This window comes from Bos grunniens, chromosome 4 (genome assembly GCF_055505025.1).
Source record: "Bos grunniens cultivar Pamir isolate PY7600 chromosome 4, Bosgru_T2T1.0, whole genome shotgun sequence".
NCBI classification, from domain to species: domain Eukaryota; kingdom Metazoa; phylum Chordata; class Mammalia; order Artiodactyla; family Bovidae; genus Bos; species Bos grunniens.
In genome coordinates this window covers 5,597,693-5,620,985 of record NC_141168.1, presented here as the reverse complement: position 1 = coordinate 5,620,985, position 23,293 = coordinate 5,597,693, and the positions used below count along the sequence as shown (strand labels likewise).

The window sequence follows — 23,293 nt, the reverse complement described above, 5'->3', positions numbered from 1 at the left end:
AAAGGAGTTTATCAGGACCACAAGACAAAACGTCAGCACAGAAATGAATTGTGGGAACTCCCTGGGGGTCTGGTGGTTGGGACTCTCGCTGCCAAGGGCCCAAGTTCAACTCCCAGTCAGAGAACTACGTCCACAAGCTGCGCAGCCAAGAAACACAAACATGTGAAAACAGTGCATTGTGCCTTGATACAGCTCCCCAGGTGGCTCAGGTGGTGAAGAATCCGCCCGCAGTGCAGGAGGTGAAGGCAGACCTGGGTTCGATCCCTCTGCTGGGAAGATCCCCTGGAGGAGGAAATGGCAACCCACCCCAGTACTCGTCCCTGGAGAATCCCACGGACAGAGGAGCCTGGCGGACTACAGTCCATGGGGTCGAAGAGAGACTCAACTGAAGCAACTGAGCACATTATAGCAACAGACAGTTCAAAATAAAAATTGGGATTGTAACTAATTTACAATAGCATCAAAAATATGAAAATAAGATTTGTACAGTGAGAAATACAAAACATTGCTAAGAGAAATTAAAGAAAACCTAAATGAATGGACATGAGTTTGAGCGAACTCCAGAGATAGTGAGGCATCTTTATAAAAATGGTGCTAGAGTAGTTTTCTGTCCTACAGATAAAGATGAACCCTGACCCCTATCTTACACACAAAACTTATTTCAACGTGGTCACAGATCTAAATAAAACTATGAAGCTTTTAGAGAAAAATGACAAATACCTCTTCATACAGGAGAGGCAAAGATTTCTTTACTCATTTCAAAGCAGTCATCAAAGATCAATGAATGACTTTATTAAAATTAAAATCTTCTGATGAAGACAGCATTGAGGAAGAAGTCTATACACCACAGACTTGGACCCGGATTGTATGAAGTGCTTAAAACTCAATTAATTTAAGGGATGTCCTTGGTGGGTCAGTGCTTGAGACGCCTCTGCCTGCCAATGCAGGGGACACAGGTTCAAGCCCTGGGCCGGGAGGATCCCACGCACCCCGGAGCAGCTGAGCGTGTGCAGCAGTTATGAGACCGAGCTCCGCAACTGGAGAGGTGACCACGGTGGGAAGCCCGCCCACTGTGAGTGGACAGTGGCAACCAGAGAGCAGCCGACACACAGCCACACAGACCCAGTGCTGCTAAAGATAAAAATTTAAACCGATTTTCAAAATGGACAGAATACTCAGACTCTTAAGGAACGATGCATAAAATGGTTCCGCGTATGAAAAAGGTTAAATGTCACAGACGGTTATCAGGGAAATACAGAATACAGGTTAAAACCAGTCAGATACCATTAAAATGGTTAAAACAAACAAAGACTGATGTGACGGGTTCTGAGGAAACAGAGAAGGTACCGTGGTGCAGCTTTGGGGTTCCGCCCAGCAGACCCCCACATCCGTTCAGAGCAGGCAATGGCCATGACGTACCTAGGTGACAAGGTCAACTCCGGACAAGCCAACAGCTGAGAGGCCTGTGTGTTACCCACACATGGGACAGGAAACAGGAGGAAGCCTCTGGGTAGATCCCTAATCGGGAACAGGGATCGACTGGAAGCATAGTGTGCTCTTGTAGTGGGAGAGCGAGCTGGGGGGCATACGGACTGGAATTTGCAGAACGGAATGTGGGGCAGGAAGGAGCCACCGAGAAAGAGGGTCCAGAAACGTGCAGACGAGTCTCTGAGTCTGGCTCTGTCCATCTGTCCACGGCGAAGTGTGACCCCCCGAGAATGAGCCCAGGAACACATTCCAAGGAGAGACTCACTGTGGGGAGCTGTGACCTCAACAGGCCGAGGCAGGCCCCTCACCCCACACCCAGGGCACCCGTGTGCCCCTCAGGTCAGATTCCTTCTCAGGACGCTTCCAGAACGAGCTTCAAAATGAACCGACGTGCATCAGTAAACTGCCACCAGAATAAACAAAGTTTTTAAAATAGCGCAACATAACCCAACACAGCATTAACGCATGAATTCTGAAACCCAATGAGGATTTCTAGACCTGGAAAGACACAGTCACCAGAGGGGCCCAGAGAAAGCAGCCAGGTTCACGCAGGTCAGAGGCGCTGGCGGCCGGAACCACCCTGCTTGCCGGCCGGGCGGCGACGCCAGGTCTCCCTCCTTGCCTGCTGGGTGGTGAGAGGCGGGGTGGGATCCGAGGAGAAATGGCTGCCCAAGAAGGGCCTCCCAGCCCCGCCGGACGCCGGCTCGTCCAGGCCCGTCCCGACGGACAGCTTCGCAGACGCGGGCGGCTTCCAACGAGCAGCAAACGCCGACCAGTCAGATGACAGATGCCTGGAGACCTGCTGTAACAGCGCGCGGTGCAGAAGCTGTTTTCGGCTGTTCATGAAGCACAAGCTGGTGTATAAATTGAGTGGGATTCTAGGCAGTTTAATTCTTAGCAACTCCTTTGAGTTAAATCTGAAATACACGCAATAGGAGAAATAAAGTCTCTACACACAGCAAGTCTGGAAGAGCTGCTTCCAAAAATAAATCAGAGGACTGAATTTAACAATAAAAACAGACTTTAAACAAGGGAATGAAACACCAGGAAGATTTTTCACTTTGGCCTTGAAAACATCCTAAAAAGAAACCAGTTACCCTTCTTTACCCAACCACAGAAAGAGTCTGTTTGGCCTGAGTTATGAACTTACATCTAAAAAGAGAGAGAAGCAAGTTGACTACATCCACAGGCCACTCACTCAGAAAGGGCAGACCAGCCTGTTGGTTTAGTTCAAACGCTCATCGGTTTCTGAGTTGAGACCGGAACGCTAACAGAGACTCAGGCAGCTTAAATAGATGTAAAATATTTTATTTGTAAATGGTGATCTTCTAAATCTGTGTCCACAAATTCCAAAACCCATAACACTCTGTATACTTCAAAAAATTCAATTTTTGCCAACATTAGATACTATTATACAGAACAGAAAACAAAACAAAAACCCGGAGGACAAATACTGGTGGGATGTCAGGATATTGTACAAGAGAAGAAAAATATTCAAGAAACAAATTTCATACAGCTATTTATCAAGAGAAAAATATATACAATTGATTTATTCTGTAAGATAAAAATACATCATGCCATATACATTACAAGTTCAGAACTGCGTCACTGGATATACCAACAGCTTACAGTCCACTTGAATTGTGCACACAAAAACTTCATTTTACACTCAGCCTGTGAAGTGTCAGTACCAGAATTTTAAGTACAAAATAAAAAGCTAACCTGGTTCAAAATGTTGATTAAGTTTCTACAAGCAAACACAAAACTGTGTGTGTGTGTGTTTTAATTAAAGAAATGTAAACAAACAGTTCATACGAACACATCTTAAAATTACATCTTCCGAAACCCTACTGCCGGGGTCTTGCAGTTGCAAGCAGTCACATCTCTCCTTTTTTTTTTTTTTTTTTTTAAATTTTTGTGTTAAATAAGCTAGAGAGTTAAATTTGAGTTCCTGCTACATGATCCTAGTATGCTTACATGATTTTTGTTTTGTGTGTGGCTTGAAACAAAGTTCTAATCAAAACTACTTTTGCTGAAGAAAAATTCAGCTTCCATTTGGGGTTGTTTTTAAGCAGTTATTCACAGTTATCACAAATTGTAAAAGCACAAAAAACCTGACTGAAGAAGTAGGGATGCAACAATATAATGTGAAAAAATTAGTTTAAGTTACCAAAACAGCTATAAAAGTTGTAGTCATAGCATACACTCCGTTCTATCAGAAGTAAGGTGTATAAAACAAGTACTAATAGATTGTAGTTTCCAAAAAGCCCCAAACACTCTAGGTGGAAATTTTGGTTATTACATAATTATAATGGCATATTTAATAACAAAATTATATTGTAACATCCCTATGAACATTTTATAAGCACCCGAGCTGCTGCAGAGCCTGGTAGCATTTGGTCAATAACTATTTTTATACTGTATTTTTTTCTCAAAATATTTACATGTTTGTACAAAGTAACAGGGTTTGTTAGTTTTGCAGGTAACAGCAGCAGCTTGGCTTTCTTCTAACTTTTATTTAAAAATAGCTTCATTCACTTATTCAATAATAAATACAAAAAGTTTCTCTTATTTTACAGAAATCAAAAACTACATAAACTGACTCATGGAATCAAGTATTTAAATGTATTTAGTGCAAGTTATTGTCCCTTAGCTCTATTCCTAAGGAAGTCATCTCAGTACATTCCTTGTTCAGTGGTGTCTACTTTAGTTTTAAAAAACTCCTAAGTCAGAGGGCCTGCCCCTTCCTCAGATAAGGCCGTGGCCAGCACTTTGGACATCTCCCTCTCGCTGGTGATCTCAGTCTTACATTCATAGGAAGGCCCCGCCCTGGGGCAGGGCAGCCGTCGGCTCTTTGCCCCAGTAAAAGTTTCTCCTTAGTGAGACTAAAGAAACAAGAGGAAACAAAACCCGCCCACAAAGAAAGAAAGAAAGAAAGAAAGGAAACAAAAAAGTGCTGGACCATTCTGCAAATCTTCGACCTCGGCAGCTCGGGTCAGGGGGCCTCGGTCGGCTTCCTCCTGGTGCTCCTAACTTAACTCAAGGACCGAGGAAATCAGGACTCCCAGGAGCTAGGTTTCAAAAAAGTCATAAAACAAACAAAAACCTCTCTTCTGTCTGCGAAATTCCAACGGTGCGTGGACTCGCTGCTCCCAGGGACGAGCCGCCCTCCGAGGCTCGGGGTCGCGTCAGTTCATCCACTTGCGGCAATTCACGGCTCCGCAGTGACAGGGGATCTTGTGCTGGTCGTCCTCAAAGTCAAACTTATAATCATAGCACAGCTGCCCGCAAAGACACACAGTGAGAGGCCGCTCCCGTCCTCAGCGGCCCGGGCCTCCCCTGCTTCCCGCCCGACGGCAGCGCGGTCACCGGGGACTTCCCCCGGCCTGCGTGTCCCCGCGTGAGAAGCCCTGTGGTCAGAGCGGCTGCACGCCTGCGGGACGGCCTCCCCCGGACCCCGAGCCGAGGACGGACAGGCCGCGGCCGGCACCCCACACGAAGCAGCCCTCCCGCCCCTTGGGGCGCCCCGCGGTCCTGGGGGGCTCCCCCTCCTCGTGGCACTCCCATCACCTACAGCTCTTCCCTGAGGACTCAGGGCGGCTCCCTTGCACAATGAAGCAGAGGCTTGGGGGGCGTCAAGGGGGCCCCCGACAACTTCAGCAGGGTGGGGAGCACGGCCAGGAGTGGGGGGCCTCCGCTGTCCCCAGGCCACGCCGCCCGCCTGGGGGCACCAGGCTCGGGGCCTCAAATGGGTCTTTTCACATCCAGTTAGTGAGAGATGCAAGACGAGCCTTGGGTCAGCTCGATTTAAAAAAGCACGTTCTAGTAAGATGACCGCAAAGTACAAGCGTCGTTTCAGGGAAGGGCTGGAGGCTCCAACCGAGTTTAGACCCTCGGGTTCCTCACCCCCGTAAAGAGGGGAGGCCCCCACAGAACCTGCCCTGCCGGGCAGCCGCTTCCCAGGGCCCCCGATTCAGCCCCGACACGTGCTCATCACGTCTGTGACCAAGTCGGGGAACATCAAGGCGATGACGGAGGCTGATGGCAATCCTCACGGGTGACACGCGGGGCGGAGGGAAGGGACGACTAAGGGAGGAGCCAGGCTCCAGAAACCTGCTCGCAGAGAACCTGGGAGCGGGTACTGGTCCGGAGGGCGTACGAGCACCGGGGTCACCCCGGGGCCACAGAGGCGCCAGTGCCGTGACCTGAGCGCCGTCAGCTCCGCGCAAGCGCCATTTATCAAGGGAGGGCCCCGCGCCAGCGCGCGAGGGTGGGGAGCGTGGGCGGGCGCCTCGGGCGGGCAGGGGCGGAGCTTACCTCTTCTCCTTTCTGGATTCTCCGGCTGGAGCTGATGATGATCTTGTGGCCGCGCTCGAAGGTCACCACCTCCGCCACGCAGTTGGGCGCACACGAGTGGTTGATGTACCTGTGGGCAGCAGTCCAGAAATGGCTCACCGTCCAACAGCCGGGCGGGCCCTTCTCACCTGCCCACTCATAGCACGCGCACCCACGGACACAGACAGCGGCGCGGCTGCAGGACCCAGCGCCCCGGCCGGCCAGGGAGCCCGGCCCCGGCAGTGAAGGTCCTAACCCCGGACCGCCAGAGAACTCCCAAACGCACGGGAAGAACGTTAAGTAAAAACTCCTGCCGTGACTGAAGGGCCCCCCACCCTGGCCCCCGCCTCACCTGGCAGGCCCTCCCGTGAGCGTGGCATCGATCACGTGGTCACTGTCCATGCGGAACATGTACACGCCTCGGTTCTGAAAAAGAAACCGACGCCCGTTCGCGTCGCCTGTTAAGCCAGGCTCACTGATCCCGTGACAGCCTCGCAGACGGTAACGCCGACAGAAAACACGGGGAAAACACACGACTATCCAGGTGTGGTTTCTAGGGTCACAGCCAGCCCTGGCCCTAGGCGCCCCAGGCGCAGGAGGGCGCGGGCTCACCTGCGACTCGTAGAGCTTCTCCTTCCTGTTGGCGACCTCGTTCCGAATGATGGTCCCGATGTACTCGATGACCATGGTGTGCTTCTCGATGTCCCGGGCAGCGTACAGGCCCAGCCCCTGCGGAAACGCGCACGCACGCCTCAGAGCCACTGGCTTCCGTGGACAACAGGCCTGCGTGCTCCTTCAGGCAAAGGTCCTGCCCTCAGTCACAGCAGACTCCCCGGAAGACCCCACCTGAACTCACGTGACTTTGTACTGACCTCGCTCTCATCTGGACCCTTAATACTGGACTTGATCTTTAATTTTTCCACCTAAAAGTCATGGTATCACTCCCTTGTTTGTCTTTTTTTACACTAAACCCTGAGGGCATTTTTACAAAGTGTTTCTATCTGGCCATCTTTTCTGGTGGGCTTCCCTGGTGGCTCAGCTGGTAAAGAATCCTCCTGCAATGTGGGAGACCTGGGTTTGATCCCTGGCTTGGGAAGATCCGCTGGAGAAAGGAAAGGCTGCTCACTCCAGTATTCTGGCCTGGGGAATTCCATGGACTGTATATGCATAGTCCATGCGGTCGCAGAGTCGGACACGACTGACTGACTTTCACACATCTTCTCCTGCACGTGATATCACACCCAGATCCCACCAACTAAACAGGCTAATGGCTTCTGCTATTTATTTTATCCCACCATGATTTCTGAAAGGACATGAAAAAATTATGAAGCAGGACCAGGGCTAACTAAGGGCCTATTACAATGTGAGTTTCTGCATTCTCAACTAAACTGACCAGAAGATCCCCACCACCCGACACAGTCCTTGTCAAGTATCATCTGGGAATAGATGGTAGGTGTGGGGGCTGTTGTTGGGAGACTCTGGGGTGAGAGTTAACTTCTGAAAAGACATACTCATGCGGTTTGTGTGTTCAATTCCAGATGTGACTTCGATGTGACAAAGCAGGATATATAAAAAGAATCTGCATGGAGATGAGTACAGCTCAGTGAAAGAGACCAGAAGTCACTGGAAATGAACCGAGAATCCAAACAGCCAGGCACACGCGAACACTTTGTGAAGTAGCTTGGTGGTATTGAAATTCAGTTTAATATGGATGGGTTATATAATATTAAATGGTGTCCCCACAACTGGTTATTCAACAGAAGAAAAAAAAATTGTCTTAAACCACAAAAAATAAAATCACTGAAAGAAAAAGAATCTAAGAAACCACATATGCAATCTACAGTCTTAACCAAGAATAGAAGCTATAGAAAATTGTATCTGTTTGACTGTATAAAAATTAATATGCCTATAGTAAAAAACATTCCACGCTTACTGAGGTATTTTCCTCTAAAACACATCTTTTGCCAAATAGTAGAAGTTTTTATAAATTGAAAAATGGACAAAGGATGTGGATATGCAACGCAGTTCAGCAAGAAACACAAACGGAAAACCCGAAAGGCTGCAGCCAAGGCGACAGCATCAGTCTGTGCTTAACAGGCGGCAAGAGTATAAAAGGTCCTAACACTTCAAGTGGGAAACAAGAAAAAGGCTCACACTCTGCTGGAGAAGAGCACACAGTTACAGCCTGTGTAGAAAACAGGCGATGTCTACGAAAATGAAAAGTACATGTATTTCTATGCAGAAATCTCATTTGGGAGCACACACTCCACAGAAGTTACATGGGTATCTGTACAAGTCCTGACGGCAATGCTGTTTCGGGAAAGAACTGCAAACAAAAGAAACGCTCGGCAGTAGTGCAATGGTTTAACCAATCACAGCTCATCCGTTTCACAGAAAGCGACAGAGCCACTGAAGAATGAATTGGAGCTAGAGGTGCCTGAATACTAGCGAGAAAAGGAAGACACAGGAATGTGTAGGTAACATGACCCTGCCTTCCCACACACACAGACATGTATGTGCTGCCAAAACAGCAGACGGGGAAAAACAGGGTCTTTACAGGCTGTTAGCACGAGGACCCGGGACGTGGACGGAAGGGAGGCGACAGAGGAAGGAAGGAAAAGGCGAGCAGACACCAAGGGCCCTCAAAAGAGATGACGGACTGAACACGGGCGGTTAAAAAGCCTTCACACGACCGGGAATGAAACCAACACCGAGAAGCAGGAAGGCAGGCATGAACAAGCCATTTGGAAACATCTTAAGCGGAGAAGCCACTGAGCAGAGGACACTGGCGTGGCCGGGGGCGGAAGTTGAGCACTGATGGCCCTAGGAGCCGACACACGCTCCTTCAGAGACGCGAGAGAGTACGCGTCTGCAACACGTAAAGCGGCAGAGGAAAAGACAAAGAGAAGAAGGTGCAGATGCCACGCAAAAGCATCTCAGAGTAAGGCGAGGAACCCCGAAACAAGGCCATGCAGAGGGCAGAGCTGAGACGGAGTCTTCTCCGGCGGCACGAGGACCATCACGGGCCCACCTGGGGGGCCAGGCTCGGTAAGGCCAGGGACCACAAACCTGCAACCCGGGCAAACTGCTGGGGGGCTGGGGCCACACCATGAGACCCCGATCTCAGGGACCCAGTATTTGTGTACAGACAAACAGAGGCAGGACTTTGCAGAAGAATCAGCACAGAAACATTTCTTAGACTCATGGCCACACTGCTTTAGGCTGAAAGGATTCACCACTGGGGAAAGCAACGGGCCCACTTTGCTAAAACACTGAAATAGTGAGTCAGGAGAAGATCCTAAAAATTTCCACATGAAGAACATGGATGAACAGCATGTGAAGGCCACCTTCTACCTGAGGGACCAGCGTGGCTTGTGACTGGGACCGCACAGGAGGGGTGGGCAGGCCTGCACGGTGCCCACAGGTGAGGCGGGTGGTCAGAACAGGGCAGCAGAGCCGGGGTGGATCGGAGCAAACCTCAGAGAGGAAAAGGCAACAGGCCCTGACGATGCTGTGGGTGTGTACACTGAGGCCAACGCACAGAACGAGGACTGGTGACCTCACTCAGCAACACAAGGAGCCTGGGGGAGAGCCTGGGTCCCAGGACCCACCTCGGCGAGCGTGACATGGGTCCTGAGACCCGCCTCATTGAGTGTGACCTGGGTCCTTGGACCCGCCTTGGCAAGTGTGACATGGCCTTGGCGAGTGTGACCTGGGTCCCGGGACTCACCTCAGGACCTGCCTCGGCCAGCGTGACCTGGGTCCGGGAATCCACCTCAGCAAGTATGACGTGGATCCTGAGACCTGCCTCAGGAAGTGTGACCTGGGTAAACCTGAATGCCTGTTAGCCTAGAGACTAATTTTTTATCTGTTTACTAATGATTTACCTGTTCCACAACCTACCCATCAGAAAACACAAGATGATTTCATGAAAAGAAGGCTTCCAAAATTGGGCACCTTTTGAAAACATTTTCATTTGTATTTTTCACAAGTGCCTTTAGCCCAAGTGAGCTTGCCACGTCTCCCGTGCATCCCGTCGGGTCTCAGCACAATATGAAGACGTGTTCAGAGGCCAGCTCCCATTTGGGGAAGAACAGCGTCTGCGTCCCGAGACTGCAGATGGAGCGGCCAGCGCCCGGGCCTCAAACGCCACTTCCCTACAGGGCGTCTCTCCCCGCAGGCTGCAGCCTTCTGTCTCACACGCCGGACGCCCACCTTCTCCCGGAGAGAGCCCTGCCTGCCTCTCGCTGTCCCGGACACCCAGCCCCTGCTCACCTGAATCCGGGACCGGGCCAGGTACACGTTGGACTTCCACTCGGTCTTCATCTTCCGGTACTGCGACGACTTGGAGTGGACAAACTGCTTGCTGTAGGGCGCGCTCAGCTCCCCGGTGACGGTGCTCTGGAAGGACTTGGAGGTGCTGGTGCTGTTCAGGGTGTGAGGCCTGCGGACGGCGGACGCCGACAGGGAGAACACAAGGGAGACTGAAGACGCCTCTGAGTGGGCCCGGGCGGGTCAAGCTGGCGCTGACAGGCACACACACGGGAGCCGCCTAGGGGGCCGCGCGGCGAGTCTGCGGTGAGCCGCAGACACAGCCAGGGACAGCGGGGTGTGTAAGCAGCAGACGAATCAAGCACAGAAACCAGGAGGAGGCCTAGAAACCCCGGGCTGTACTATGTGAAGTCAAAACAAAATACCTTAACACAAACCTCTTGACATGGGCACTCATTTTAGGTTCGGACCGGGCACAACCTGTGGGGTTGACGGCCAGCGGAAGCTCCATGAGGGGGTTCCGGCCATACCGGAAGGTGTAGTTTTCACATGCCTCAACCCCAGGGAGCTGGAGAGAAGCAGAGACAGACAGGTAACTCATGTGATCGAGACTGCAGGCAAGACAGACCCGCCAGAGCACGCCCCAAACTCAACTCTGTGACGACAACGTGTCGACGTTTTCAGAACGCCGGCAACACGGGGCTCTCTGCGGACAGAAGCCGCTGCCCTCAGAGCCTGACTGCGTGGCGAGCTCACTGCGGTCGGGTCCTTGGAGTTGGGGTGACCCGAGGGCAGCTCGCAAGATCGCCTGCGTTACAGGCCTTCTCTACAGCCTATCTCCTGTGGACCCTGTCCGTGAGAGGCGTGACAGAGGCACAGCACTCGGGTAGGGTGCGACCGAAGCACATGCTGGCTTCTGGGGGGCCTCTCTCCTCCACAGTAAGCCCATCAGCAACTTTCTTGAAAACAATGCCTTACAAACTGCACAGCTTTCCACACGCACTGCGTGTAAAAGTATCGCATGTGTCTGACATGCAGGCGTCAGGGAACTCAGGGCTCAGGAAATTCAGCCACGTGCTAGTGACCAACCTGGGCCTTGGCAGGAGAGTGGATGTGAATGCTGGGCACCAACCTGCCGCCCCGCAGGAGCGGGGGCCTCACCCCACTGCATGGCTGACACCCGGCCCCGGAGACCCTGAGCCCTGTGACCTGCCTCAGCATGTCAACACGGACACAGGAGACTCACGAAGGCCTGTTTCCTCTCAGGCAGGAGCTCATCACCCGCCAAGCCACTCCCTGGAAGTGTGGGGACAGTGACCACCCTGCCCGGTGTTAGGGGATGTGTGTGGCGGGACAGGAGGGCGGCCCCGCACTCACTGACTCGGCGATCCGTGCCACTGCAGAGACAGTCAGGCCGAACAGGTCCTCCCCTTTCAGATAGGCTGGGAAAAGCTGCAGCATTTCAGATTTTTTCCTTACACAGGCCACGGGCTCCAAAATTTTATCCCAAACACCTACATATGGACAAAAAGACATTTTCTAATACCAAACTTGCTCTTAGGTAAAGAGGAAAAAGGAAGCCATATAAAAACAAAAGCAAAATGAAGACCCACCGCTCACAAAGACTTACCGGATCCAAGTAAAGCCCATGGGCAGGTTATCACCTGCTTATCGGATGGCAGTAGTTTTTTATTAAAGACTTTTTATAAAGTTTTGGGGGAAAGAATATGCTACGGTCAGAGAATTAAACAAAGCTGGAAAGTAAAGTCTAACATAACTGAAATTCATGCTGGCCACGCAGCGTATCAGATTTTCAAAGGATTAATCCACTTAAGTAACACCTGCAGATAGATCCTTTCCTCTCAGTTAAATCAGAATCTGAAATTGATATTTCATTGGAATTATCTTTAGAGCATTTTCTTTTTTTCAAAAAAAAAACCTACTAAACTTAATTAAAAAAAGCAGTTCTGCACCACCTTCTACATCAATAAAAACAACAATCTAGGCATAGCTAACCTAGAGGCCAAAACTAAGCGTCTCATTTCTGGCTCTAAATTTAGTATCTGATGCTCGTAAGATAAGACAATCTGTACAATATGCTTTATTTTTTCCCACCTTCTAGGTGATGTTAAGAGGGTCCCTAAGGTGACAGGCAACCTTTACCTAGAAGCCATCCTATCTGTTTTATAAACTGTTGGAATTTATACGTATGTCCTGACGTAGAGGAGTCTAGCAAGCATCTGGAAACAGTGTGGCAAAGACAAGGGGGGCACACGAGGCAGCCAGGACCCGCGTGTCAGTGGAGAGCCACCCTGCTGCTAGGAGACAACCATGAGGAGACCCGGGGACAGCGAGGCGAACCCTCCACTGGCCTCAGGCTGCAGGGACGCGCCTGACCTTTGGGCGAGGAGTCGCTCAGGACGAGGTCCTCGTGGCCCTGCTCCACGACCCTGATGAGGAACACGGGGCGGCCGTCCTGCTCCTCGATGGAGCAGAGGTAGCGGCAGCGGCGGTTGGCGTAGCGCGTGCTCCAGTACAGCCGGCTGGCCTCGTAGCCCACGGGGAAGAGCGCCGTGGGCGAGTGGAAGGCCGGCATCTGCTGCGGGAGCAGCTGGCCGATGGCGTGGAAGACGAGGCTGCCCACGCGGAAGGTGTGCTCGCGCTCGCCGCGCTGCACGATGCTGGCGATCTGCCGCACCTCGTCGCGCTGCACGTACACCCTCCTGAAGACGGCGAAGTAGCTCAGCTCCTGCTCGTGGAGGCCCTTTGGTTTGTGCATGGGACAAAGCATAGTTTTATCTTTAAAAAACATGCATTGTGCTTTAATGGCGCAAGTGAAGTGATAAATGTTGGTGCAGCGGAACCGGTGACAGCCGCCAGTGGCCCCCGTCTTGTGGCAGAAGACACACTTCATCTGCAGGCCCCTCCGCAGGGCCAGCTCCACGTTGATCAGGGCGCCAGCCTGGGTCTCGTAGACCTCCGTGGACCACAGTGCACAGTTCAGGTGGACCCACAGGTCCAGGTCGAGGTTGAGCAGCCTCGCCGGCCCGTCCGTCAGCCCGTCGCCCTCTTCGTGGCAGAAGCAGCACTTGCGGTAGTCTTTGGGCACAGGGTCGGGTTTCAGGGAGGTGCCCAGCTTCTTCAGAAACTCATCTATCTCCTCCTCGCAGGGGGGCTTGAAGGCCCCCTTGGGGACCACGATGTGGATGCTCCACTTCTTCCACTTCATCCCTCTCCACTTCTTAGGGATCGGCCTACAGTCTTCAAACCCACCGTGGACAGTTCTCAGCCGAGGCTTTAACTTGACTGTGACCTTAAGCTCATCAGGCTTTGCCTCCACTTTGGCTGCTTCAAAAGCAGGAGGGAAAGAGATGGGAGGGGATGCCGGGGGCGAGGCTCTCTCCTGGAGCTGTGGGAGGCAGTGCACGTCTAGCGTGGAGATGTTGTTACTGTACTGATGCGACGCTTTGGAAGGCAGCTCTTTTACAGGTGACTGCGGCAACGAAGGAACGGATTCCTGTGCAATCAAGAAACACACTCAAAAGAGTCATCCCAAAGCTCCAAAAGCAATTCTGCCTAAAACAAGAAACCAGGCAGTAGTTCTACCAGCGTGTGTGGGTCTGTAGGCGAGTGGTGAGGAAGCGTGCACAGCAGATGTCGACGCGGGGCGTCCACCACACCGCGTGCACCTGTCAGGTACTGACCGGGGTGGGGGGAGGGTTTCTCTACAAAGACTTAACTCTGGAGAACGTTCTGCGCTTAAACTTTCATGGATCCTCCTGTTTCAAATCATCATAAAGCCGGAAAACTCAGTGTTGCCACAGGAGTGAATGTAATTTACACAATGAAAAAGTGTTCTTTGTGAAACCAAATGAGAACTTAAATCTTCTATAAGCTTGTCCCACCCTCTGAAATTCCTGTTTGTTAATCCTAGGCTTAATAAATGGGCATATATGTGAAAGATGGGGAAGATATCCCTATCAATAAGTCGTATTAACTTTTTCTCAGAGGCTGCCTGGCTCCCACTGAAGGGGCTGAGCTGAGACAAAAGCCCGGTTAGTTTCTGTTTAGATATAAAGTATCCTAAATGAATCAACAGCAAACCCGCAAGTTCTCCCCATCCAGCCACATTCTGAAAAAAGACAAGCCCCACCAAAAATCCAGCAGCAGGCAGCGCTGTACACTGACATAAGCAACTATCTGGTGAAAAAAACAACTTCTCTCTTCGAGGCTCGTATATTTTGCAGTCTAAATTTATTTGGCACTTAGCTTGAATTTTATTACACCGGGCACTACTGCTTGTTAAAAAGTTAGATTCGGACTGAGACAGTCTGCATCTCACCTTGCTTTCTGAGTTTTTTGCTTGTGCAGTTGATGAATAGAGAATAAAGCAGTTGTTACTACAGAAGACAATGTCCCTCTCCACTCTGCTGGGGCCGTCTCGGGAACCCTGAAAAGCAAAGAGAAGGGTGTGGCAGCTCAACAAGTCAAAACTCAACAGAGAGGGGATCCACACGGAGCAGTGTCTGCTGCTGTTCTTAAATGTAGCAAAAAAGTAACTACAAGCCAATATTTAGCATAGAATAATTTAGCCACAGAGAAAACACATTAACAAACTCTCCATATTTCACTCTATTTAAAAGTAAGTGCCTCTGCTAGGATCCTACAGAACAGGCTGTTGCAGCTGCAAGCACATCAGACATGTGCCAACGCCACTTCCAGAAGGAGGCACCCACGGGCCCATCAACGGGCTCCTCTGGACACGGGAGAGGGGCAGCGCCCAGGACACAGCAGGTCAGGGAGGGAACACCCGAGTACCTTGCTCACGAAGGCCAGATCTCTGACCGACTTCCTCACGCCGCTGCCCAGAATGACCACCTTGCAGTGACAGCACCACTGGGGCCTGAGCGCCGCGCTCTCTGAGATGCCGAGACCGGCATCCTTGTATCCAGAGAGACCTGGGAACAGAGCGCTCGTGTCAGTGACAAGCACCGAGCAGCAGCCGGCTGCACAGCGGCACTGTGCCCATCTGCCGGGCACGGCGCGCAGCACGCTGCTCCCGTTGTTCCCTGGGAGCCATCTCCTAGGCAGTGGTTGCGGGGCATCTGTTCTGTGCAGGACACTGGGGGACAAGGAAAGGAAGCTCTCCTCACATGGCTGGACACGGGGCTGGGAGAAGCGCAGAAGGAACCTGGGACACGTGTGTCATCTCCGGTCTACGTGTGAACCCCGGACACGTGTCATCTCCAGTCTACATGTGAACCCCGGACACATGCGTGTCATCTCCAGTCTACGTGTGAAGTGAGTCGGGAGGGAGAGTGCTTCTGCTTGAAGGTGACGATGACACGAAATGTCTCACGGAAGGTGAAGAGGCTCACGCACCAGAGTCTCATGTGAGTGCAACAGGAAAGTCAGAGAGACAGAGAGATCCCGGGGCCAAGATAAAAACTAGGTCAGGACCCGGATTAGAAGGCCCGAGGTCCCCGCAGAGCACAACACTCGTGTGGCGTGGAGGTTCACGGGGAGAAGCAGGGTGGACCGGAGTGACTGAGTGGCCAGAGCTGAGGACTCAGCCTCTCCCAGTGAGGCCCGAGCGCGGCTAGGCTCAGGCAGCAGGTGAGCATGAACGAGACGCAGGAGCCCGGTGAGTGAAGAGACGAGGGACACAAGGCAAGGCCAGGGAGGGGGGCCTCGCACGGCTGAGGCAAGGGCCACCCCTCTTGGCAGCGGGAATAGTGCCTGCGGCAGAGAAGGGCCTGGAGACGGCGTGGAAGAGAAGGGAAAGGACACAGGTGGGACAGCCTATCTGCCCCCTGGACGCAGGTGAAGTGGGCAGGGGGGTGAACAGGTCTGGGGGTGCACAGTCAGTGCCCCGCTGATGCAGGCTCTAATGCATCCCCAGGCACCGCAGGTCAGGTCACCACAGAAGACAGAACACACGGGGGTTAATCCACCAAGGACCGGGGCCGGCGTGTGACCTGTTAATCGCTGAGACCGAAGTGAGACTGTAGAGGAGGCGCGTGACTTTGGCGTCAAAAGCGTTTCGAGTTAGTGACACGTAAACCAGCTCACCGTTGCCTGCCGGAGGGAGCGGCGTGCTAGGCTGCTTCAGGTGCAAAGAGCTGGCTAGCCTGGGAGGGCGCGCAGATCCTGGTGGAGGCCCACGAAGAAATACACGCTGTCGATACTCCAAACCTGGGTTTACTCTGTGGCTACTGACCAAACCCACGGATGGAACATCTGGAGCATTACTAACCTCGTAGCTGTTAGGAATCCGAACATGGAGGAGGTCGGAAAATGCAGCCACAACACTGCTAATGTTCTAGAACAAAGGCAAACGCTGCGTTACAGCCCAGAGGAACAGAGGACACCGGGGAACACGCACGCCGGGACAAGCGCACGCACTGCAAGCAACCCGGCCATTCTTACTAGACCCGAGAGTCTCAGAGTCCAAACAAGGCTCTCATAAACAGAGGCCCTCGCACAGGGGCTCCGACCAACGCTAAGTGTCCATCAGAGCGCTAGACTGTTTTAGACGTTTAGCACGAGCAATGAGCTAATAATAAGCCTTGCCATGGTTTCTGCAGCTGGTCAGAAGCTTCCTTCAAGTGGACTCTTGCAGCTCTGGCGGAAGTCTGCCCTAATCTACGAGAACAAGCCACTATGTTCTGTGGACAACCGAAACACCCCGTCAGCGACTACGAGCCTGGCTGCCAACAACACGCCTTCAAGAATTAACAGAGTCCTCAGCAATGTACTAATGTCTGATACGGGAACTGGAACACGTTCACAGCTGATGATAAAGTTCCTCACTGCTTAACTGTCTGTGCGAAAACAGTCATCAAAAGGTTGCTCTCTAAAGAGTGCTCCGCGTACACACATACACACTCTAAGGAGTGCTCCACATACACGCATACACTAAGGAGTGCTCCGCGTACACGCATACACTAAGGAGTGCTCCGCGTACACACAGAGACACTCTCTAAGGACTGCTCCGCGTACATACACACACACACTCTAAGGAGTGCTCCACGTACACGCACACATTCTAAGGAGTGCTCTGCGTACACGCATACCCTAAGGACTACTCTGCATACACACACACACATTCTAAGGAGTGCTCCGCATACCCACATACACACTCTCTAAGGAGTGCTCCACGTACACACATATACTCTCTAAGGAGTGCTCTGTATACAGACATACACACTCTAAGGAGTGCTCCGCACACACACACACACACTCTAAGGAGTGCTCCGCGTATACACATACACTCTCTAAGGAGTGCTCTGTCTATACATTCTCTAGTAAAACAACGTGAGCTCTGACTCCACTCCGCCCTTTCTGTCTCGGCTTCGGCTGAGATTGGTTTGTTGCGCTCGGAGCAGCAGGCGTGTGAAGGGAGGCTCGGCTGGCCCTCGCCTGGTGCTCTTCTACAGTGTCAAGCAGCCAGTGCACCCTTACCTCAGCAGCTGTAGGGTGCAGGGTGATCGCCACAGATATCAGACCCGACCTGGGACCATTTGGGGACGAGCCAAAAGGTGACGTGAAAAATAAAGTGCCTGGCTCAGTTTTGATATCATTCCTTCTGGATTCCAAGCCTTAAAAAAACAGCAAGGACAAGCTGTGTGTTACGCCTTTTCTAGATTCAAGCAGTAGCCAACCCTGCCCCATGCCGGGTGCCCCTACCTCTGCCGGCGTTGCTGGGAAGGATGGGGATGATGGGGGACGGCACAGGCTCCGGGGGCTCCTCTTTGACTAGCGACAGGTCTGGGTACCTGCTCACTTCCATCCCGACCACGCTCTCAGGGGAGGACGAGGGGACAAAGCTGTCGGGGCTGTCCCGCTCTGTCCCGTGCTCCTGCATCCTGAGGGGGGGGAAACACGTGTGACATATGGGCACATCCACCGCGGGGGCTTCCCGCAGTGGCCCCGCCTGTCACGCCTGTGACCTCACTGTGAGTGCACAGTGATGGCAACACAAGAAGCCACAGATTCAGTTCAGGCCAAATAGGAAATCCCTTGGAAAAAATAAGAAATGTGTTGAACTATAAAGTAACTGAAATGTACATGTCTTCTGACTAAAGCTTCAGCATCCAAGTTTAAAGACCTGCCAGAGGAGGAAGATGTTCCATCTGTAACTCAGCACAGAAAGAAGGCTCCCAGCCCTGCAGGGTCCCAGACCAGCGAGACCAGTGACATGTGTGCAGGCAGAGGGGCAAGTGCGTCCCCCACGTGGCCAGTCTCGGGGCAGACAGCTCCCCCATGGCTGCAGCTGACTTAGGGGAAGGGTGAGAATCTGAAGGCCTTGGGCTTCAGAGGCCTGTATTTTTCTTAATGAATAAAGTTAAGGTGAAAAAAACAGAAGAGGCTAGACCAGAAGCTAAAGGTTACCAAGGCAACTGGGGCTGGAAGGCAAGTGTGTCCTGGGCTAAACGTGGCAGGGAAGCCCGAGAGCCTGGGGTCTTGCCTGTCCCCGAGCAGACACCTTTGTGCTGAAGGATGTGGGGAGAAGCAGCGTTTCAGACGGGAGAGGGTCCCTCAACAACCCAGGGTGGGCACTAAATACGCATACCTAGGAAGCCGCCCACCACACGGGTCCTGACTCACAACTTGCACAAACCCAGCAGTGAAGTGCAGGAGGAAGAGACCTGGATCCTAACTCTGGACAAGGCCTCCCAGTCGGCCCACAGCTTTCTCATTAATAAAGCAAAGGAACTTCACCTTGGACAATGACCTTTGAAATATTGTTCATGGAATACTGTGCATGGCCCACTGCTTTCTTGTCTATTTGATTATTTGCTGAATTTCCTGTATCAGGAGATTTCTAAAAATGCACAAATTCTATTTAATCGTAAGAATGTTTTATAACGGTTAAATTCTGAGGAAGATTACTCACCAAATTTTACCTTTTAAGTGTTTTTACATGCCTTTCCTATAGACATTATGCTATGCTGCTGCTGCTGCTGCTGCTGCTAAGTTGCTTCAGTTGTGTCCGACTCCGTGCGACCCCATAGACGGCAGCCTACCAGGCTCCCCCGTCCCTGGGATTCTCCAGGCAAGAACACTGGAGTGGGTTGCCATTTCCTTCTCCACATTATGCTATATACAAACACAAATAACGTTTTTTAATAAATGAAGTAACTAAAAAGTATTTGAGAACAAGGAACGCCTACCTTAATTCCTCCTGATTGTTATGAGGCGGAGTTGGGAGCGAGGCGGGGACGTCCACAGTCTTAGGGCCTTGAGCAATCGCTCTGGCCAGCAAGTCGTCTTGTGGTCTGAAGGGCAGCTGAAACCCTTTAGATCCTAGGTTTTTGGTAACTGGAAAAGTAAAAACACAAACCCCCAAGTACGTTCAGCCGAACTGATGGGCGGGAAGAACCCACAACCTGACTGCCATCTCGCCGCGTACAGCAGCACGCATGGGCTTGGCCTCCTACCTTCGTGGCTCACCAACACGCCAGCTTTTCCAGCAAGCTCTTCAGTTGTTGCAAAACCATTTGCCATCTTCTGACAAGCCATAGGAGGTGGTGTAGGAGGAAGAGAGGCAGGGGGTGTTGGAGGATTACTTAAATTATTCTGCTGCAGGAGACCAAAAAATTTTAAAATTATATGCTACAGAGCAAATATGCCACGACCTTGCTAAAACTTAGTTCTGTGAATTTTTAGCACAGGGAAGCAAGGCTACAGAAATGTAATCAGATGCATCTTCATTCCTAAAGTGCACACCAAGAAGAAAAAGAGACGTGCAGGCCAGGAGGCTCTTGAGTGGAGCAGATACCCACAATCCTCTGGACACACTACCCACAGGCTCGCTTTCCCCAGCTTGCGTACTCAGCTTTGAAATTAAGAAGCAAATTGACACTGTGCCTCATTCAGTTCTATATGACTCACTTCAAGTTTCACTGTTAAAGCCAGTGAAGGATAGCTTTAAATTCAACCAATAAATAGTAATTAAGACATGCCCCAGTTCTATCAAAAATTTGAGAATTTAAGATCCCGTTCCAATAACTGCATCTCGTATCTTAGGTATTAGCATCTGGATTGTCCAGAAATCTCAAAAAGAAGCAAAAGGAGTAGCAATAATACTAAACGGATTTAGCCATTAGAAACGTAGTTCTCTCCAAACGGTTCTCCCTGCTTGTCACCACTTTGTCATTGACAAGTCTCTCGGGAACTGTTGGGATCTACCAACACCATCATGCTGACCAAGTGCAAGGCACAGGCTAACGTGTTGCAAAGACCTAGGAGCTCACGAAGACGATGAGGCTGTGTGGAGAACAGCCCACATCAGAAGAGAAGGCGTTTACAAGAGTCAGGAGAGGTTCTAACTGGAGAGGAAAGCGGACCACGATAATACACAGAGCACCACAAGAGAAGGACTTTAACGCTGAAGAAGAGACGCCCCAGGGACACTGATGATGCTCTCAAGTACTTTTGCAAAAAAAAAAAAAAAAAAGATTGCTTTACACAAGTTGGATGTGAAGTCAAGAATATTTAATGAGCCTATCATAAAACTTTGTTTAAAAAAAAAAAAACCATACCAAAGGATAGACATGGTTTAGTTTGGTATTATTTTAATAGCCTAAGGATTAATGCATAGTCGCAATCTGTACCTAAATTATTAGACTTAACATATTTTTCGGGGCTTTTCACTGTATTTTTTAGGGTAAATTCCTAACTACATTTTTTTTTTATTCTATTTACTATGAATTTGGATTCATCTTAAGAATTAACAAAGATTTCTAAGACACTAAGTATTTTCCCCTATCACAGAAACACATAATGGATGTTTTTCCACAGTGCGTATTCTGACCTATACAAAAATTTCAGAAGTTTATACTGGAAAACACTTTACTTGGTAAAGTTTTAACCTCTGAGTTGAACTCAAGTTTAAATGGAACCTGGAAGATTAGATGTAAACTAGATGGAAAAACGAGACCAGCTCTACCAATTAGGCTATGGTATCCAAAAGAGGAGGCAAGGCAACAGCTGGGCAGAGAAACATACCTTGTAGATCAACTGAGAATAGTAATCCGAAACCCCTTCAAGGGCGGCACTGCCAAAAGCTCCTAGAAGCCGATTCCCACTATTAAGCGGGCCACTGCCGTAAGGAAGAAAGTGGGCAAAGTTCACTCCAGTGACCGGTTCCATTAGAGGGAGCAGAGAGAGCTGCTATTGAAAAACACATTTGAGAGTGATGTACACGGCAAACACAGCAAGCGTTTCTCCATTTTCCTAAGACCCACGGCAACTCAGCCAAATAAGGCTTGAGAAAAATAAGACTTACAAATTTCAAGTGTCAAAATGCTGGAATAAGTGAGAGAGACTACAGGATCTTTTTGAGATATACTTTAAAATGAGCCTTATCCTCATCTGTCTTAAAGAGATGCTGCCAGGCATCTAGCAAGAAAACACCTTCCTTCTCGCGGCTGAGCAAGACTCGGGGCGGACCTGAGGCTCGGTGCCCCCAGCGGCCCCCTCAGCAGCTGTCTCCCACCTCCTGCGACAGCCACGAAGGTGTAAGGATGGACTTTACTACGGGAGAGACCAACGCCTGCATTTCTCTGCGTCCAGAGTCACAAGGAATGAGGACAGAATTTTCCTGGGTACTGAGGCTGCTCCCTTAGAGTGTAAGTAAATCTCGACAATCCAGCTATTTTAAAGTAATTTTGGGGTGCCAATAGAGGAGGTGCAATTTGCTTGCAAACAGGAAATCTATTAGGCTCCTTGTTGAGATATCTCTTACCCCTCTACTTTTTGGAAATGATGGCAACCAAGAGAGTTACATAGGGCTGAAAAAGCATCTGACGTCTCACTTCCTTGAAATTTACAGGGGCTCTCCAGGAGACTCACCTGTTTGAGGTGGGTAAAGGTGTCGCTGGTGGAGTACAGAGCTTGTCTCTCCTCGTCCTCCTTCTTCCTCTTCTTTGACCGAGGCGCTGCTTTCTCCCCAGTCCTCTGAGTCCTTTTGCTTCGCTGTTTCTTGGTTTCACTTCCTCCATCTGTTTTTGGCAACTGGTTGTTGCCACATCCAAAACCACCTTGCACTTGAGCCCCCAAAGTTTGCTAGTGTAATTGGAAAGGTTAAGAAAGCAGTGAACCATCCACGTGCTTGATTTTCAATTCCTGCTAACCCAGCTCCATCCTAAGACACACACTCCCCAGGTGGGTACCCCAAGCTAAGGAGGGAAGATGGGGGCCTCAAAAGGCCAGCCTCATGAGAACAGCATTCCCCCCTTTCAGACACGACTCTCAGGTACGGAAACCAGGAACAGCTGCAAAGCTTGGCGACAGAGCAGAGCTCGTCCCCTTTCAGAGACGCGCAACCCCTGGCCTGTCCGCCTGCCCTGGAGCCGCTGACAGTCCAGAGCCCCCTCTTCTCTGGGCTTGGGAAAGGGTGCTCTGGGGCTGGGGGAACAGGCGCCCCACGCGAAGGCTGTGCCGGTCTCTGCACAGTGGTCACGGCGCCTTATCCGGGCTCGCCTTAGGAAGGGGTGAAGTACAGGTGTGTGGAAGCCACTGCCAGGCCCAGAAAAGCATACTGCCTCTCAGTCGCGAGGCCCAGCCAGCCTCAGAGAGTGAAGCAGACAGACAATGTGTTTCGTTCCAGTGAGTCCACAGCCACACATATGACCGATTACCAACCGCTACACACTTCGAGCCACTGAAAGGAGACCTACACAGTAACAAATAAGCCTTTCCTTTACTTTCATCTTCACGGCTAAGAACAAACTAGGCATTAAAGAAGTTTTTAAGGGCAGTGCTATCAATACCTTAAAGATATAGGACTCTTTTTAGGAGTCTTTATTTCTAAACTTGACACTCAATACTTGGCTATAGGCAAGTACAGTTCCTAGACTTACTTTAATGTGCTCTGCACTGAATCTTCGGGGGTTTACAGATTATAGTCTAAATAACATCATGCATAGATGGCAACATTTTTCTGCACAAGGCCAAAAGGTGAGTATCTTATCACTGACTCAACAGGCATGAGTTTGAGCAAACCTGGGGAGACGGTGAAGGACAAGGAAGCCTGATGCGTTGCAGGCTATGGGGTCTCAAAGAGTGGACACAATTGAGTGACTGGACAACAAATACCTTCTGCTTTGCAGGCCATACACCGTCTGTCGCAAACACTCCACTCTCTGCCCCGACACCACAAAATCAACTACGGCAACCCATAAACTGATGA

General features: G+C 50.9%; 1 protein-coding gene across 50 annotated transcripts in view; it reads right to left on the bottom strand.

The window, feature by feature from the left end:
- Window positions 1-2,780: 2,780 nt before the first annotated feature.
- The window catches only part of KMT2C (lysine methyltransferase 2C), a 261,212-nt gene continuing 240,699 nt past the window's right edge, over window positions 2,781-23,293 (bottom strand). For 36 of the 50 annotated variants that reach the window (XM_086394748.1, XM_086394777.1, XM_086394749.1 and 33 more), the window contains 17 exons: window positions 21,955-22,167; window positions 21,109-21,273; window positions 19,539-19,680; window positions 19,272-19,419; window positions 17,785-17,963; window positions 17,560-17,696; window positions 16,168-16,417; window positions 14,914-15,053; window positions 14,438-14,545; window positions 12,493-13,612; window positions 11,473-11,609; window positions 10,521-10,663; window positions 10,099-10,267; window positions 6,436-6,552; window positions 6,176-6,249; window positions 5,806-5,914; window positions 2,781-4,769 (listed from right to left, as the gene is read on the bottom strand). In XM_086394748.1, coding sequence (XP_086250874.1) covers window positions 4,677-4,769; window positions 5,806-5,914; window positions 6,176-6,249; window positions 6,436-6,552; window positions 10,099-10,267; window positions 10,521-10,663; window positions 11,473-11,609; window positions 12,493-13,612; window positions 14,438-14,545; window positions 14,914-15,053; window positions 16,168-16,417; window positions 17,560-17,696; window positions 17,785-17,963; window positions 19,272-19,419; window positions 19,539-19,680; window positions 21,109-21,273; window positions 21,955-22,167 — 3,444 coding nt within the window. In that variant the 3' untranslated portion in view covers window positions 2,781-4,676. Of the gene's footprint in view, window positions 4,770-5,805; window positions 5,915-6,175; window positions 6,250-6,435; window positions 6,553-10,098; window positions 10,268-10,520; window positions 10,664-11,472; window positions 11,610-12,492; window positions 13,613-14,437; window positions 14,546-14,913; window positions 15,054-16,167; window positions 16,418-17,559; window positions 17,697-17,784; window positions 17,964-19,271; window positions 19,420-19,538; window positions 19,681-21,108; window positions 21,274-21,954; window positions 22,168-23,293 lie in introns of those variants that run through there. The other 14 variants (XM_086394758.1, XM_086394753.1, XM_086394767.1 and 11 more) reach the window with 14 other exon arrangements.